General features: G+C 42.3%; 1 protein-coding gene across 2 annotated transcripts in view; it reads left to right on the top strand.

Moving 5' to 3' along the window:
- The window catches only part of Adamtsl3 (ADAMTS like 3), a 321518-nt gene that overhangs the window by 40417 nt on the left and 267604 nt on the right, over positions 1-13497 (top strand). For both annotated transcript variants that reach the window (XM_071608576.1, XM_071608575.1), the window contains exon 3: positions 11634-11753. In XM_071608576.1, coding sequence (XP_071464677.1) covers positions 11634-11753 — 120 coding nt within the window. The remainder of the gene's footprint in view (positions 1-11633; positions 11754-13497) is intronic.

Raw genomic sequence — 13497 nt, 5'->3', positions numbered from 1 at the left:
TGTATTCACACCAAAAGTACTGTGGTAATTTTAAAAATACAGTAAAGAAACAGAGTTACTACCTAGTCATCTTCTTGCCTGACTTTCCTACTATCTAGGGCATTGTGGTGCTCGTCTGGCTTGATCTTCCCTGTTGGGTGACATGGGGAATAAGACCTAAGGACTTGAGGGGATCTGTGGAGAGTCACACAGTCACTTTCTCGGACCCCCAGACTCCCAGCTGCAAGTCTGGCCCTCTTCTTAAGCTTAAGTATCCATTGCCAATTATAACAGGTGTTTGGTGTCTAAGTTTGTCTAGTTTGTGAATGTGATTTTCCATGTATCCGGTACCACTGGTAAAATGAATCTGATGTTTATCAGGACTTAAAGCTAAGTGACATTTTCATGTCAAACAAATATGGAATTGCATGATGATGCTTTAAACACTCTAAATAAAATTATTTATAACTCCATATATCATTAGAAAATTAAAATTATACTTTAAAATATTATCTTAAATTTATAAACCTGTGTCACATCCAACATATTGGATCAAAAACTGTAGTTTGCATTGTTTTTCTTTTCAACAAAAGTAGTATTTTGTAACCATTTCTTATTCTGGTTTATGGCTCCAACATGGATTTGTTACCGTTATACTGCAAAGGCTGATATTTGTTATCTTAATTTTATGAAAGCATCACCTTTTGTTTTTAAGAAGTCCTTCAAATTTTATGCTAAGTTTCAAGGTTTTTCTGTAGTTATGGAAATTAGATTGTTGCCATTTTAGTCTCATGAAGCAAAGACATCCCAAGTCTAAATCACTATCATCCTATCATCCTGCTTGTTTAAGAATTCTGAAAGGCATGAGCATCCATACAGCAAGTTTGGCAATTCCTCTGACGTTGTTCACACTGAACACTTCCTGCCCTGCAAAGCTTAGAAAAACAAACCGATTTATGATGAATATAAATGTTTTTCGGAGTATGTGCAAACAGCACATTTCTGTCTTTTTCTTCTCTTGGAAGGCTGCATTTTGAAAGCCTGCATGATTTCAGCCACACAGACGAGCTGTTTCCTGAAAGAAATAAAGCTGTAGGGGTGAGAAAGACCTTGAATAAACATGAATATGTCCCCGATGCATTTCTGGACTTTGTCAGGTTGGGTGGTGTCTCCTTGCCAAATGGGGAAGATGGGGAAGAGCTGGTAATGCTTCTTTTGTTTTTTTGTTTTCTGTTCTTTTTTTTTGGTACTGAATTAACAAAAAATCATGTATAAAATTTGCATGATACTCAGTAATTGTCATGCAGGTTGGCAACAAAGAATATCATGCAGGCATAACTAATCAGTCATCAAGGAATGGCTGTTCTCAATATACACATGGAGCACCTGTGTTATAAGGACAGGGCAGTGTCAGCTGTGGCTGATCAGGCAGAGCAGCCTGCCAGACATGGCAGAAGAGCAGAGACACCCTTGTTCAGGAGGGATGCTAGAGTGGCAGGAGCAGATCTGGATGTAGGGCAGTCGAGGCTGAGAGGCACTTGGGCCAAGGAGGAAAAGGTAGATAGAGGCAGAGAGACTCCAGAGAGCTCTTCAGGTCCTAGCCAGGTTCCTAGAGAATGTGGGTATGTTGGAACCTCTAAGAAAAAAGGACAAGACACATATTGTCAGCTTAGAAGATCAGACAAATGAGTGATTCCCTCAGGAATCCTGACTTTCCTTGGTCTACCTGGATCACTTTACTTAAAATTGTAATTTATATCCTGCTCCCCGATACCTCCAGTGTCCTTTCCCCATATAACTTAGTATACAGTTTACTTCTGTATTCAGTTCATTTTCTGTTTCCCCTCATTAGAATCTCAGCTTCTTGGAAAAAGTGATGTATTTTTTTTTTCTATTTTATCAACTGCTAAAATCTCAGTGTCAAACACTGCTGGGTGCCCTGTAGGCGCCTAATCCATGCAGACTGAGTGACTGAACAGGCACTTGGACACTCCATACTTTTTGGATTACCCACCCCCATCACTTTGGTAAAATAAAATACATATTTGTACTTTATTTAAAAGGCAAAGATGCCTTTTTCTCTGCCAGGGAGATAATGATGAGTGTTAGTGGGGAAGAGGCTGTGGGAAAATACATATTTCACTTTAGGATCAAAGTGCAGATTCCAGTGCCCAGACTGAGCCCTGAGAGATGGTTCTCTCTTTACATGGAGTTCCTGGCAGGGAGTGGAACGGATTCCTGGGAGAGAATGACAGGGGTCCACCAGCAGTCATCTCATGTCTGCGCAGCTCTCTCTTGGAGTAGTTCCCACACACCGCACTTGCTCCCATCCCCAGTTATTTACCTTCGTTCCCACTGCCTCCTCTACTGATCACCTTGGTCAGGGACAGCACCACCCCTTGCCAAGGATCTAACATCTTTTTTAAGATGTTAGATCCTTGCCCAGGTGGCTGGACCAGGAGGAGAAAGGATGGGAGAAGGAGTGGAACAGGGAGTCTACAACTTATCAAGATCTGAGATGAGCACCTGGGTTCTTTATTTGGCCACAGAGCCCTGTTCATGGAGCATGAAGTTGAGTTTTTTCCTAAGGTATTTTAAGGTAGACTTATTTCCATGTGACGTTTTGCTAATTGCTGTTTCCAATGGGTCAGCTTACTTCAAGGTCTTGAAAAATGGACTCAAATAAAATTTTTTTGGGGGGTGCAGGCTCCAGGGAAAGAGGATCTATATTGTGTATGTTGGCAGGGGAAGGCTTTCTTTCCATTCCCCCTTCAGAGTAATAGCTGAGTTTTAAAATAACCCCTTGTGAAGTGCCAGCACACAGCCTGTGTGCGCTCTGTGGTGGAGGGAGTAGTCATGCAGGGTTCCCTGGCTGGGCAGAAGGCAACTCAGGTCTGCTTGTAGGAAAGAACTCAATTACTGGAGGTCTTCCGGGTACAAAACCCAATGCTGAGCACCAAAGAAAGTTGATGGGTCCATTTTCAGATTTTTCTCCTTCCAGGGAACTGAAAGGTGAAACCTGTTCCAATAAGATTTTTTTACTGATTACCCTGGGCTCTGCTTGCCAGGGCTGATTAAGAATGTGTACCTCAGAGAGAGAGAGAGAGTGTGTGTGTGTGTGTGTGTGTGTGTGTGTGTGTGTGTGTGTCTGGAATGCTATGGGGAAGAGAGAGAGGAACTTGAGAGAGAAGGAATGCACATTTAGTGGCAGAAGAAGAAATGGTGCTGTGAATGACATTCATGAGATTCAAATTCCAATTTGCTAAAGAGAGTCTTAATGTGATGTATTTATTTTTTTAATGGAGTATTGTGATTACACATAATAGTTGGATTTATTGTGATATATCTCTACATACATATGACATTATTTAATCAATTTAATTTCCTTGTACCTCCCCTTCCCCCCGCCCCCCCCCCCCCCCGATTCCCTTCTTCAACTCTACTGGTCTCCCTTGTATTTTCATGAGGTCCCTTTTGTACTTTTTTCTCTCTAGCTTCTATTAATGTGATATATTTAAATTCCAGGAAAGAGCTTTTCCAGCCATGTAAATAGTTCTTCCTGAATAAGGGCACCCATGGGTCTGCCTGCCTCTGCACTGTAGGAGGGATGGAGAAGAGTCTGCTGCTCACACTTCTTTTGAAAACATGACCTAGAGTGAAGCTAAAGTGTGAAACTTGGTATTTTGGCTGAGTTGTTCTCAGATGTTTTTTAAGATGTTAGATCCTTCAACTGAACGATATCAGGAGAAACGACACCAAATAGAGAAAAAGAATCTTAAATCCCTAGAATCAACTTTAGAAACTCAGAAAAAAATGTTTGAAACTACTTTTCTTTCAGCTTCCCTTTTTACCCCACCAAAGTAAATGTATTATATTGTATCAGGAAGTTTTTGGGGCACCAAAGACTGAAAAATCTTGGAATGGTGACATTCTACTTGAAAAACCAAAATGATCCTGGAGGTTTCTTTTTTTAACCTTCATTTCAGATTCAAACAAAATGTACATCATAGGTTTTGGAACAAAAATGTGCTTGGTACACTGAATTTAAGTTGTATTGGTTATCTTAATTTTTCCTCATTGACCTTGTGTTAGTCAGCTTTTTTGTCACTGTAACAAAATACCTGAGGAAAACAATTTAAAAGAGAAAAGATTTATTTTGGCTTCTAGTGTCAGAGGTTTCAGTCTGTGACTGGCTGGCTCCACTGCTTTGGGCCTGAGACAAGGCAGAACATCATGGCAGAAGGGCATGGTGGAGGAAAGATGTTTACCTTATGGCACCCTGGAAACAGAGAAGATGTGACTGGGGATAAGATATAGTTTCCAAGAGCATGCTCCAAGTATGTATTCCCTCCAAATAAGTTCCACCTCTTATAGTTTCCACCACCTCTGTTTTAGTCAGATTTTTTTGTCATGGTGATCAAAACACCCGACAAGAACAACCTAGTGGAGGAAAAGTTTATTGTTTCAGAGATTCGGTTCACAGATGGCTGGCTGACTCCATTGCTCTGGGCTCATGGTGAGGCAGTGCATCATGGCGGAAAGGCCCAGTGGAGGAAATCTGCCCAGTGCATGGTGGGGTCAGGTAGCAGAGGGGGAGAGGGGGAAGGGACCATGGGGGAAAATGCACCCTTCTAGGGCAAGCCCCCAGAGATTTATCTCCTTTAGCCATGTCCCACCTGCCTATAGTTACCACAGAGTCTGATCATTCTAGTTTGAAGAGTTTGATCAAGTTACAGCTTCATAATCTAATAATTTTGCCTCTGAATATTTCTGCATGGAGACACCTCATAGCCAAACCATAACAACCTCCCAATAATCCTCTCAGCTATGAATCCTTCAGTGGATTAATCCACAGATGAGGTCAGAGCCCTCATGACCCAGTCACTTCCCCAAAACCCTATCTCTGAACATTGCTGCACTGAGGACCAAGCCTTCACCACATGAGCTTCAGAGAACAGTCCAGACCCAAACCATAGTAGGCTCTAAAAGGTTCAAATTGTAAAGTCCCTATAAACTATCCTGGGCCGGGGAAACAACTGCCAGAGGCTGCACAGAGAATGTCTTCTTTGCAAACTGTTTGCTGGACATGAGCCTGGGATTCTGTCCGCTGCCCCTAGGAAGCACATTTCTAGACTTAGGGGACATTATCATTTAAAGGGATCTTCCAACTGCAGGAGTGGTCCTACCCCTCCCATCCATGTGCTGAACTCTCCCTTGCAGATCTTGGTTGCCATGAATAAAGATTGATCCATGTGCTTTCTTATTCCTGACAGTGACCTTAAAAGTCCTCTGCTGAGTCCTGATGTCATGGGAAGAGTCCAGCAATAGTGGCTCAGGCTTTGCCCTCTTGAAGCTTGGCCCACTCATTCAGATGTGTTGGAATGTCACTTCTTCCACCTAGCTTCTTATTCCCTTGTGTCGTCTGTATCACGACTGACTTGAAGCACCTGACAAGATATTTTTTGAATCTCTAGTGACCAACATGGATTTGCCATTAGCCTGAGGATAGCTAAATGGCCAGACTTCAGTCCTGTCCCAGCTCAGTGTTTGTAGTGGTGACTAGGATGGAGATGGAGGCATGCTGATGGAGAGCATGCCTCAAATTTGGGCTGGCTCAAAGCAGGGAGAGTGATACACATACTGGTAGATGAAGTTGGGATCCAAAATAGTCCCGATGGATTAGAATGAAAGTGGATGTGAACGACAGGAAACTGGGCAGTCTGGTCTCAGTCCAGAGTACAGGAACATGGCTTAGCAACAGCTTGTGGGAAAAAAAAGACTTGGGAGCCTCCACTGACCACAGCTCTGAAGTTTGGTGGTGTATTGCTCAGATGTGTTCATGCTCGGGAGAGGAATGAGCGTCCCTCTTCTAGGGTTCAGACTGAACTTAGAAGTATTCAGACTGGCTTGTTGAATTTTGATGGGGATCACATTGTGTTTGTTTTAACTGGTGTCTGCTTGACTTTTTTTTTTTTTAAATTGTAAATAGACACAGTACCTTTTTAAAATTTATTTATTTATTTTATTTGGTGCCTCACAAATGCTAGGCATGTACTCTACCACTGAGCTACAACCCTGGCCCTCTGCTTGACTTTTGAGGCACATGAGTCCCATTTTCTGTTACAGGAATACCCACTTCTCCCCTGCTTTTCTCTCTTCCCATTACCTCATTGTGAGGGGAAAAAAAAAGAACAACAAAAACAAATAAACAAACAAAAAACTCAAAGTGCTTGTTCCTACTCTCTTTTCCATTCAATACAACACTCCTTACATCAAATGTCTAAGGGTAATTTCCTACACACCAGCCATTTCTTCAGTGGATACAAGCTGTGTCCTTTAGTCAGTTCTGAAACTATTTATCTGGAGGTTGCATCAAACTCATAGGCTAAGGCTTCAGTCCCCAAGCTGCCCCCCCCCACTTCAGATGCCAAATATATAAATATATGATTTTATTTATATATATTTTTATATATTTATTATATCACAGTTGTACAGTCAATCCCAGTCTTGATAGTTCTTCCTGATCCTTTATAGGGATGGAGCAGTGCTTAGAATACTGAAATCCTAGTTTTGAAGAGCCATTCCATGTTACTTCCTTCTGCCAAAGTCAAAGACTTCAGCTGGAGTTTGGGGGTGGGGGAGACACAGCTGTATCCCCAAGTCTCAGATTCATAGTCCCTGGAGGTGCTGTCTGGATTCCTCCTGCCCCTGTCCCTGGTGACTCAGCAGCTGGTGGAGAGGATGCATTTTGGCAGCTTCTCTCCCAGGCCCTGGCTCTGTGCCCTGGGAAGATTGTGCACTTCCTATCTGGCCTCCCTCCCCCTGTCTTCTCTCCAACTCTTGCTACTTAAGGGTCCTGACCTCTTTGGTCACCCCATCCCATAAGGAGCCACATGCCCCTGAGTCTCACTGACATTTAGGAAGTTACCACCCATCTGGGTGGAAATGTCAAATGCATTCCTTATGGGGCTCACTTTCTAAGACCATGCATGGACTCAGCCATTTCTCCTAAAGGATACTGCTCAGTTTTTCTAAGACTCTTACCCAATTGAAAGAGAAGAGGAAATGGAAACAGGGATGAAGTTTGCCTGGGCAGCCAAAAGTTTGTGTGTCGCTAGTCAAATGTCCTAACCCACTGTGTGCAGCAAGGCTACAGCACCCACCTCACAGTGAAGTGTGAAGACGGAAGGAGCTTCCACAGGTGCTAGCTCACGCTAGACACTCAGAAACCCCAAGTGGCCTTCCTTCCAGTCTTTTTCTCCAAAGGATCTTTGTTGAATATGTTGCATCTACAATTGGAGTTGTTGCCAGAGAAACTCCATCCTCAAGAGAGGTGGGGGTTAGACTGTCTCTAAAGTTCCTTCTGATTCTGCAATTCTGTGCTTCAGACATTTGGCCCATCCTAGACCCCACTCTGCTCAGATGCCAGAATTCTACTTGATGGTGCATATGTAGGAGGGGAGTTGTGGAGAAGGATGTCAGAGAAGGTGCTGGGGCCAAGGCACTTCAGCTGGAAAGCCATGGGCCACTTTGGACTAGTTTGGTGTCTTTAAACTGGCTAGATTCTGACAGACCCCTGTAGCTTTGAAGAGAGTGAGCTCCTGGTCACTAAAGGTATGCAAATAGAAGCTGCAGAGTGTCTGGCAGGATTCCTGAGGAAGTCAGGCTAGATCAGAGAGCCAAGAAATGCTGGGCTTTCATAATCGTGCAATACAACAACACTGCAGACAGCCATGGAGGTGCGAGGTGGCCTCACTGTGCTTTCAATGCTATGGAGTTTTGGAAAATACTTGGATTGTACCTGGGCTGTAATACATTCCTGAGTGAAAATTTATTCTGGAGTAAGGATTTTATAAAAAGAGATGAGTGTAAAAGCTTCATTGTTTATCTGTAATAATTAATATGATGGGGGTGTGAAGAAAATCTTGTTTAGCCCAGGGACTGGTAACCCTGAACTCCCACAGGGTTGCCAGGGAAGCAGGTCCTTTACTACTTGACTCAGGTGATGCCACCAGTCTTTCGTGCCTCACCTCCCATGTACCAGGCACTGTGATGTTCACTGTGATGTTCCCCAGTCTCCACCTGGGGAATGCAGAGCCAGTGGAGACTCTGTCTTTAGACTTAAGGAAGTTCCTACAAAATGCAGTGCCCAAATGAGCCTTGGAGGAGAGAAAGAAGCCTGGGATAGGCAAATATATTATTTTGCCAATCTGAATTTAAGTTGAAGGTGGGGGAAGCTTGTTGGAACTTAGGAAATGTTCGTAGTTGTTTTTAGTACTGTAGGAACACAAGGAACAAAGAGAAGTATTGTGCTGTTACCAAAAGAGACTCCAAAAGATTTTATCTGTAACAGTCTTAGGAGAGTCCCACTTTGCTAAGTGGAAAGAAAATTGAATGGGAGGGAAGACAGTACAGAAGGGACAGATAGATGATCTTGGGACCCAGTGGCAAGGTGTCCGGGGGAGGTGGTAGCTCAAAGTCAGGAGTCAGCAAAGAAACATGGCCTGATGTGGACTTACATGGATCCAGGGCCCTCATCTTTACAAAGCCAAACCATTTGGTAACAAGCTGGATTCCATTCCTCTTCCTTCTAAAGAGCTTTACTATGGCCATCATCTTATTCTGACCCCTCCTCTTCCTCCTCCTTCTCCCTACCTCACCCTCACCCACTGGAGTATCACAGTAATAGAAGTTCTCCTGTCTTTAAAAATGTCTACCTGCCACTCCATGTTCCCCTAGCTATGGCCTCATTCTCAATCTCCCTTCATGGTCTCTACTTCCTCTTCTCCTGTTACTCATACTCATTGGAATTGTCCCTGTGCCACTTCATTGTCACTATGCTTGTCAGCGTCAATAGTGACCTCCTTGTTGCCAGACCCAGTGGACACTCATCCAGCCTCGTCTCCCTCCATCTCTTAGAGCTCAAGATAGTTGATTATTTTCTTTGTTGCTGAATCCTTCTATGACCCAGGATTTTTCTTCATTCTATTGCAGTTAGTGATCATTTTCAGACTCTTTGTTTCTTTTTTTGTTTTTGTTCACATTTTCAAGTGTTAGAATTGTTGAGAGTACCAGGAAAAGCTCCCTTGTCTATCAAACTCTCTAGGTATGGTCCTTTCAGGCATAATGGCTGTAAGTGTGTGTGTGTGTGTGTGTATGAAAATTTCAGCTGTGACTTCCAAATATCTTACTCCAGTCTCACATCTTCCTGAACTCCTGAGTTGCATATGGAACAGAAACTCAAGCTCTCCATGAGGATTGTCTCACAGACTACTCCAACTTCACATGACTCCATTCTTCCCAGCGCATCCAGGCCTGCCACAGGCTACTAATCCATTGCATTCCTTTCTAGTTTGTTGCTTAAGCCTCAAACCGAGAAATTATCCTGGATTCCTCCCCTTTTCTCCCTCATCAGCAAGTTGGATGGTTCTAATCCAACCACCTTACTCCATCTCCCTTGGGATGATGATTCTAGTCCAATGAACCATCCCTTTTAACCTGTTAGTATCAATGATTTCATTTTACCTCCTCTAGCCCACTAAGCAGTCACTGTTGTTTAAGTAAAATTGTGTGATTCCAGCCATGGTCTCAAGGTTTTGAATGTCCTGGCTCTTTCTCTCCTTCATATCTCCATTTCATGCTGCTTGTCCACACTGAATCCAGCCACACTGACCTCCTTTCTATTCTTTAAATTTGTTGGCCTCCTTTCCACTTTGGGGCCTTGGGACTTGCTCTTCATTTGGTAGAAATACTCATCCTTGGCTTTTTGCAAAACGGGCTCCTTTGAATGCTTTAGAAATTAGCTGAAATCATACCTTCTTGAGGATCCTTTTGCTGACCATCTTATCTAAAAATCAAGTATCCCCTCCCAATTCTATTCTCCTATTACCCAATTCTTTCTTTTACAGCATTTCAAACTTTAATTTTCTTACTTATATGCTTTAGGTTATTTTATTATGTATTTCCTCCACTCCACTAGAAGTAGCTTTCATGAAAACAGGGACTTTAGCCTTGTTCCTCATTGTATTCCAGGCATATGGCAGTGCTCAATAACCATGTACTGAATGCATGGTCAACTTAACATAAGTATAGTCTTGGAAGGTCCTCTACATTCAGAAAACTATTTTAAGGTAATGACACTTGACTGCTCCCAATCTTTGATAAGTGGATCTGTCTGTGACTTTGTACATGGGAACTAAGGGTCTAATGCCTGGCTTCATTATGATAAGCAGGTCTCTTAACTCTGACAATCTGAGTTAATTCATTTATAAAATAAGAATTTTGACCTAGGATGACTCCTGCAGTATCTTTAAGGCATCTAAAATTATGATTCTGGTAATCGTGAAGCCAGTAGAGACAAATTAAGAATAGTGGTGCTAAATTTTTCATGCAAATTAAATTCAATAAGAAAACCTTGAAAATTCTTAGTGCTATCTAATCTAGTGAAGTTAGATGGTCTCTGTTCCTTGACAAAACTACTGTGTGTTTAGTTCTCATTTTAAAGTGCAGTACTCAAATGCATGTTTTTTGCTTCAACCAAAGTTTCAGCTGTGGTTTTGGAATGAGATCCATGGGGCAATAGAAATACTTCTGCTCCGGAAATGTACATTTGTTCCTGACTCATCATATTTGCAGAGATCCATTTCCTTGGAGGAATACCTCTGACCTCTTACTCTGTTTCTTTCTCATTCCTTCCCAAGCAGGGGGAATGAGGTTCCCAGTTGAGGGGATAGTCATGGGTCCATGTTTTTCAGTTGGACAGGACTAAGCATTGGGGATTCCATCTCCTTTTTGACTTTCCTTCTTGAATCAATCAAGGAAGAAATCTTGGTAATCACTCTGCATCCTTTAAATTATCTTGGATGGGATCTATCAGTAAGGAGGTGGGTGGCTTGATAGTAACAAGTCTATTAATCATTCTGTCCAAGGCATATTCCCCAACAGGGGTGTCCTTCTCCTTGAGTCCTTTTAAACAGCAATCAATGGGACTTGATCTAATGATTTAGATACCAGGGTATGAGCTTTCCATAAACTAAATGGAGTTTTTCTGCAAAAGTCACATTTATGTAACCTCGGATTTTTATGTAAAGATAAAAAGTATTAATAGAAAAAAAAACTCTAAGTAAATCCACCAAAACAATTAAAAGTAGTTCTCATAACTTGAAAGGATTATGGGTGAATTTCGCTGTCTTTTGTGGTAGTCTGTATTTTCTTAAGTTGCTATAATGGACATGCCTTTCTGTTAGTGTGGGAAAAAATTCATGTCCCAGTTTTACTCACACATATACATACACACACAAATAATAAAAGAAAAAAGGAAAGAAAATGTACTGTAAAAGCAATATGGTTGCAACAACAAAACTTAAGCAGTTAACTTCTCTGTGGCTGAATTGCTGAAAGGTGGGGAGCAGCAGGAGGAGGGCAGTGGAATAGTTCCACTCCTGTCATTTGAGAAAGACCAATGTGATATCCTGGTCTAACAGTGTCCCCAGCACAGGTGCCTGATGTGCCCCACCTTGGTCTTTGCCAAGACAGGGCACTTCCCTTTTCTGAATGCAGAATTCTGGATTCTCTTGGAATGTCCTTTTTAGAATCTGTCCCTTAGGAGGTCTGCCCTGGAGCCTTTTGTGTAACCAGGTGACTTTGCCTTTCAGACCACAGCAGAGAAGTCTCCTGGAGCCTACTTCCTTCCTGAGTTTGCACTCTCTCCTCAGGGAAGTTTTCTGGAAGATACAACAGGGGAGCAGTTCCTTACGTACCGCTATGATGACCAGGTAAGAACATTGCCAAAGAACCTGCCTTTGATGTTCCATTTGGCCATTGGCGGATACTCTCTGAAAAATGCCTGCAAAATAATTGTTTTCCCCTGAGCAATACCAATACAATAGACCCTGACACTCTTGAAGGATCCCAAGACTTCTGGATGGCCATGTTTGCATATAATGTTCTATACCAGGTACGGTTCAGATTCTGGTTGGGTCATTTGCTTCACAATCACTTTTTCTTACATCTATAAAAAATATGGGTTCATTCATTTCAGTTATCACCAAATTTATTATTCCATGATGAAATTTTTTGAAAGTATTATTTTCTGATTAAGCATGCTTCTTTTACCTCTTAGCTTGTACTTTGTTTCTTTTGTTAGTACCAACATAATTTTTCCAAGCCCATTTTCCAGAAAGGAACAAATGTGTGTGTGTGTGTGTGTGTGTGTGTGTGTGTGTATGCATGTATGTGTGTATGCATTTGTGTGTTTAAATCTCTTCATGAAGGCTAACTAGATTAGAAAGCCATGCTAGCCTGAGCTACAGAAGCTGGGCACTAAGAACAATGATTTCCTTCCATTCCAAATTCACACTGATTATCTTCATAGCATTCGAGATTATGAATGTCTTTGAGACACTTATACCTCACTGAAACAGAGAATGTTAACTTTGCCAAATGCAAAGGTTTCTAGTTGAGAGCCTGAATTCATGGGGGCCGTGGAGCAGACTTGGGTAGGATTTAAGCCCATGGAGGACTTTGGGGGATCTGGCAGATCTTGGTAGGTACAGACACAAGAAGAAATGAGGAGATGGGCACAATTACCTTGTCACGCACACGCTGGCTTGTAGGGAGCCTGCCTAACTATTGAGGCCAGCTATGTTGTCCTGAGCTACTTTCTCAAAGGCTAGCACATTCTTGTTTGATTTGGGCAAGGCCTAGTTAGCAGGTAGAAGACTTTATTCACAAGGGGCAACTCTAAGAAATTTAGTCTGCCCAACATGGGTAGATGTTAAGATGGGACTGCAGGGAGAGGGACCTGGCTCTGGGACTGGTTAGCACTGTATGGGGGCTGGAGATTAGACTGGGAGGAGGACTGAAGTCTTGCACAGCAGAGCAGGCAGATGCAGGGTGGAGACATTTGCCCAGAACCATGTCCCAGTTCAGAGGATGACACAAATTTATTCTGATCTGAAGTCTGCTGATAACTGACCTACAGTTTTAACTCTGCATTTGGGTTGGGGGTGAGGACCAGGGCTGTGACTTCACAGATTACTGTGAGTAGGAAGCCACAGTGGGTCACTGGGGCACAGGTGAGATGAGACCAGTTTTTTTTTTAATTGAAAATTTCCACATTCGATCATCATTCCAAGTTAATTGAAAAATTAGTTCATAAACAATTGTTTGGGGACCTGGGGTCAGGTGGGGGTTATTCTGAATTTGTGTTATGGAGCCCAGGAATTGGGTCTGGTTGCTAATAAGCCCTCAGACATCATTAAGTCACTTTCTGCCTTTTCCTCCAGTGGGTTTTTAGAGGGTCTTTAATTTATGGCTTCTTTTAATCCAGAAATCAATGATCCAACAGGTTTCATATGATCCCTAATTGAGAAGGCAGTAAAGGATAAAAGAGGGTGTCTGGAAAATAACAAGCTATGTATTTTATAATTAAAGAGTGGTTAATGCCTTCTCCAGGCTCCACAGATACATTATGTTTAATGTAATAACAATATAAAAGCTAGAAAAAGAGGAAAACAA

Source organism: Marmota flaviventris, chromosome 2 (assembly GCF_047511675.1).
Source record: "Marmota flaviventris isolate mMarFla1 chromosome 2, mMarFla1.hap1, whole genome shotgun sequence".
In the NCBI taxonomy this organism is placed as follows: Eukaryota; Metazoa; Chordata; class Mammalia; order Rodentia; family Sciuridae; genus Marmota; species Marmota flaviventris.
This window is presented reverse-complemented; position numbering and strand designations above follow the sequence as displayed.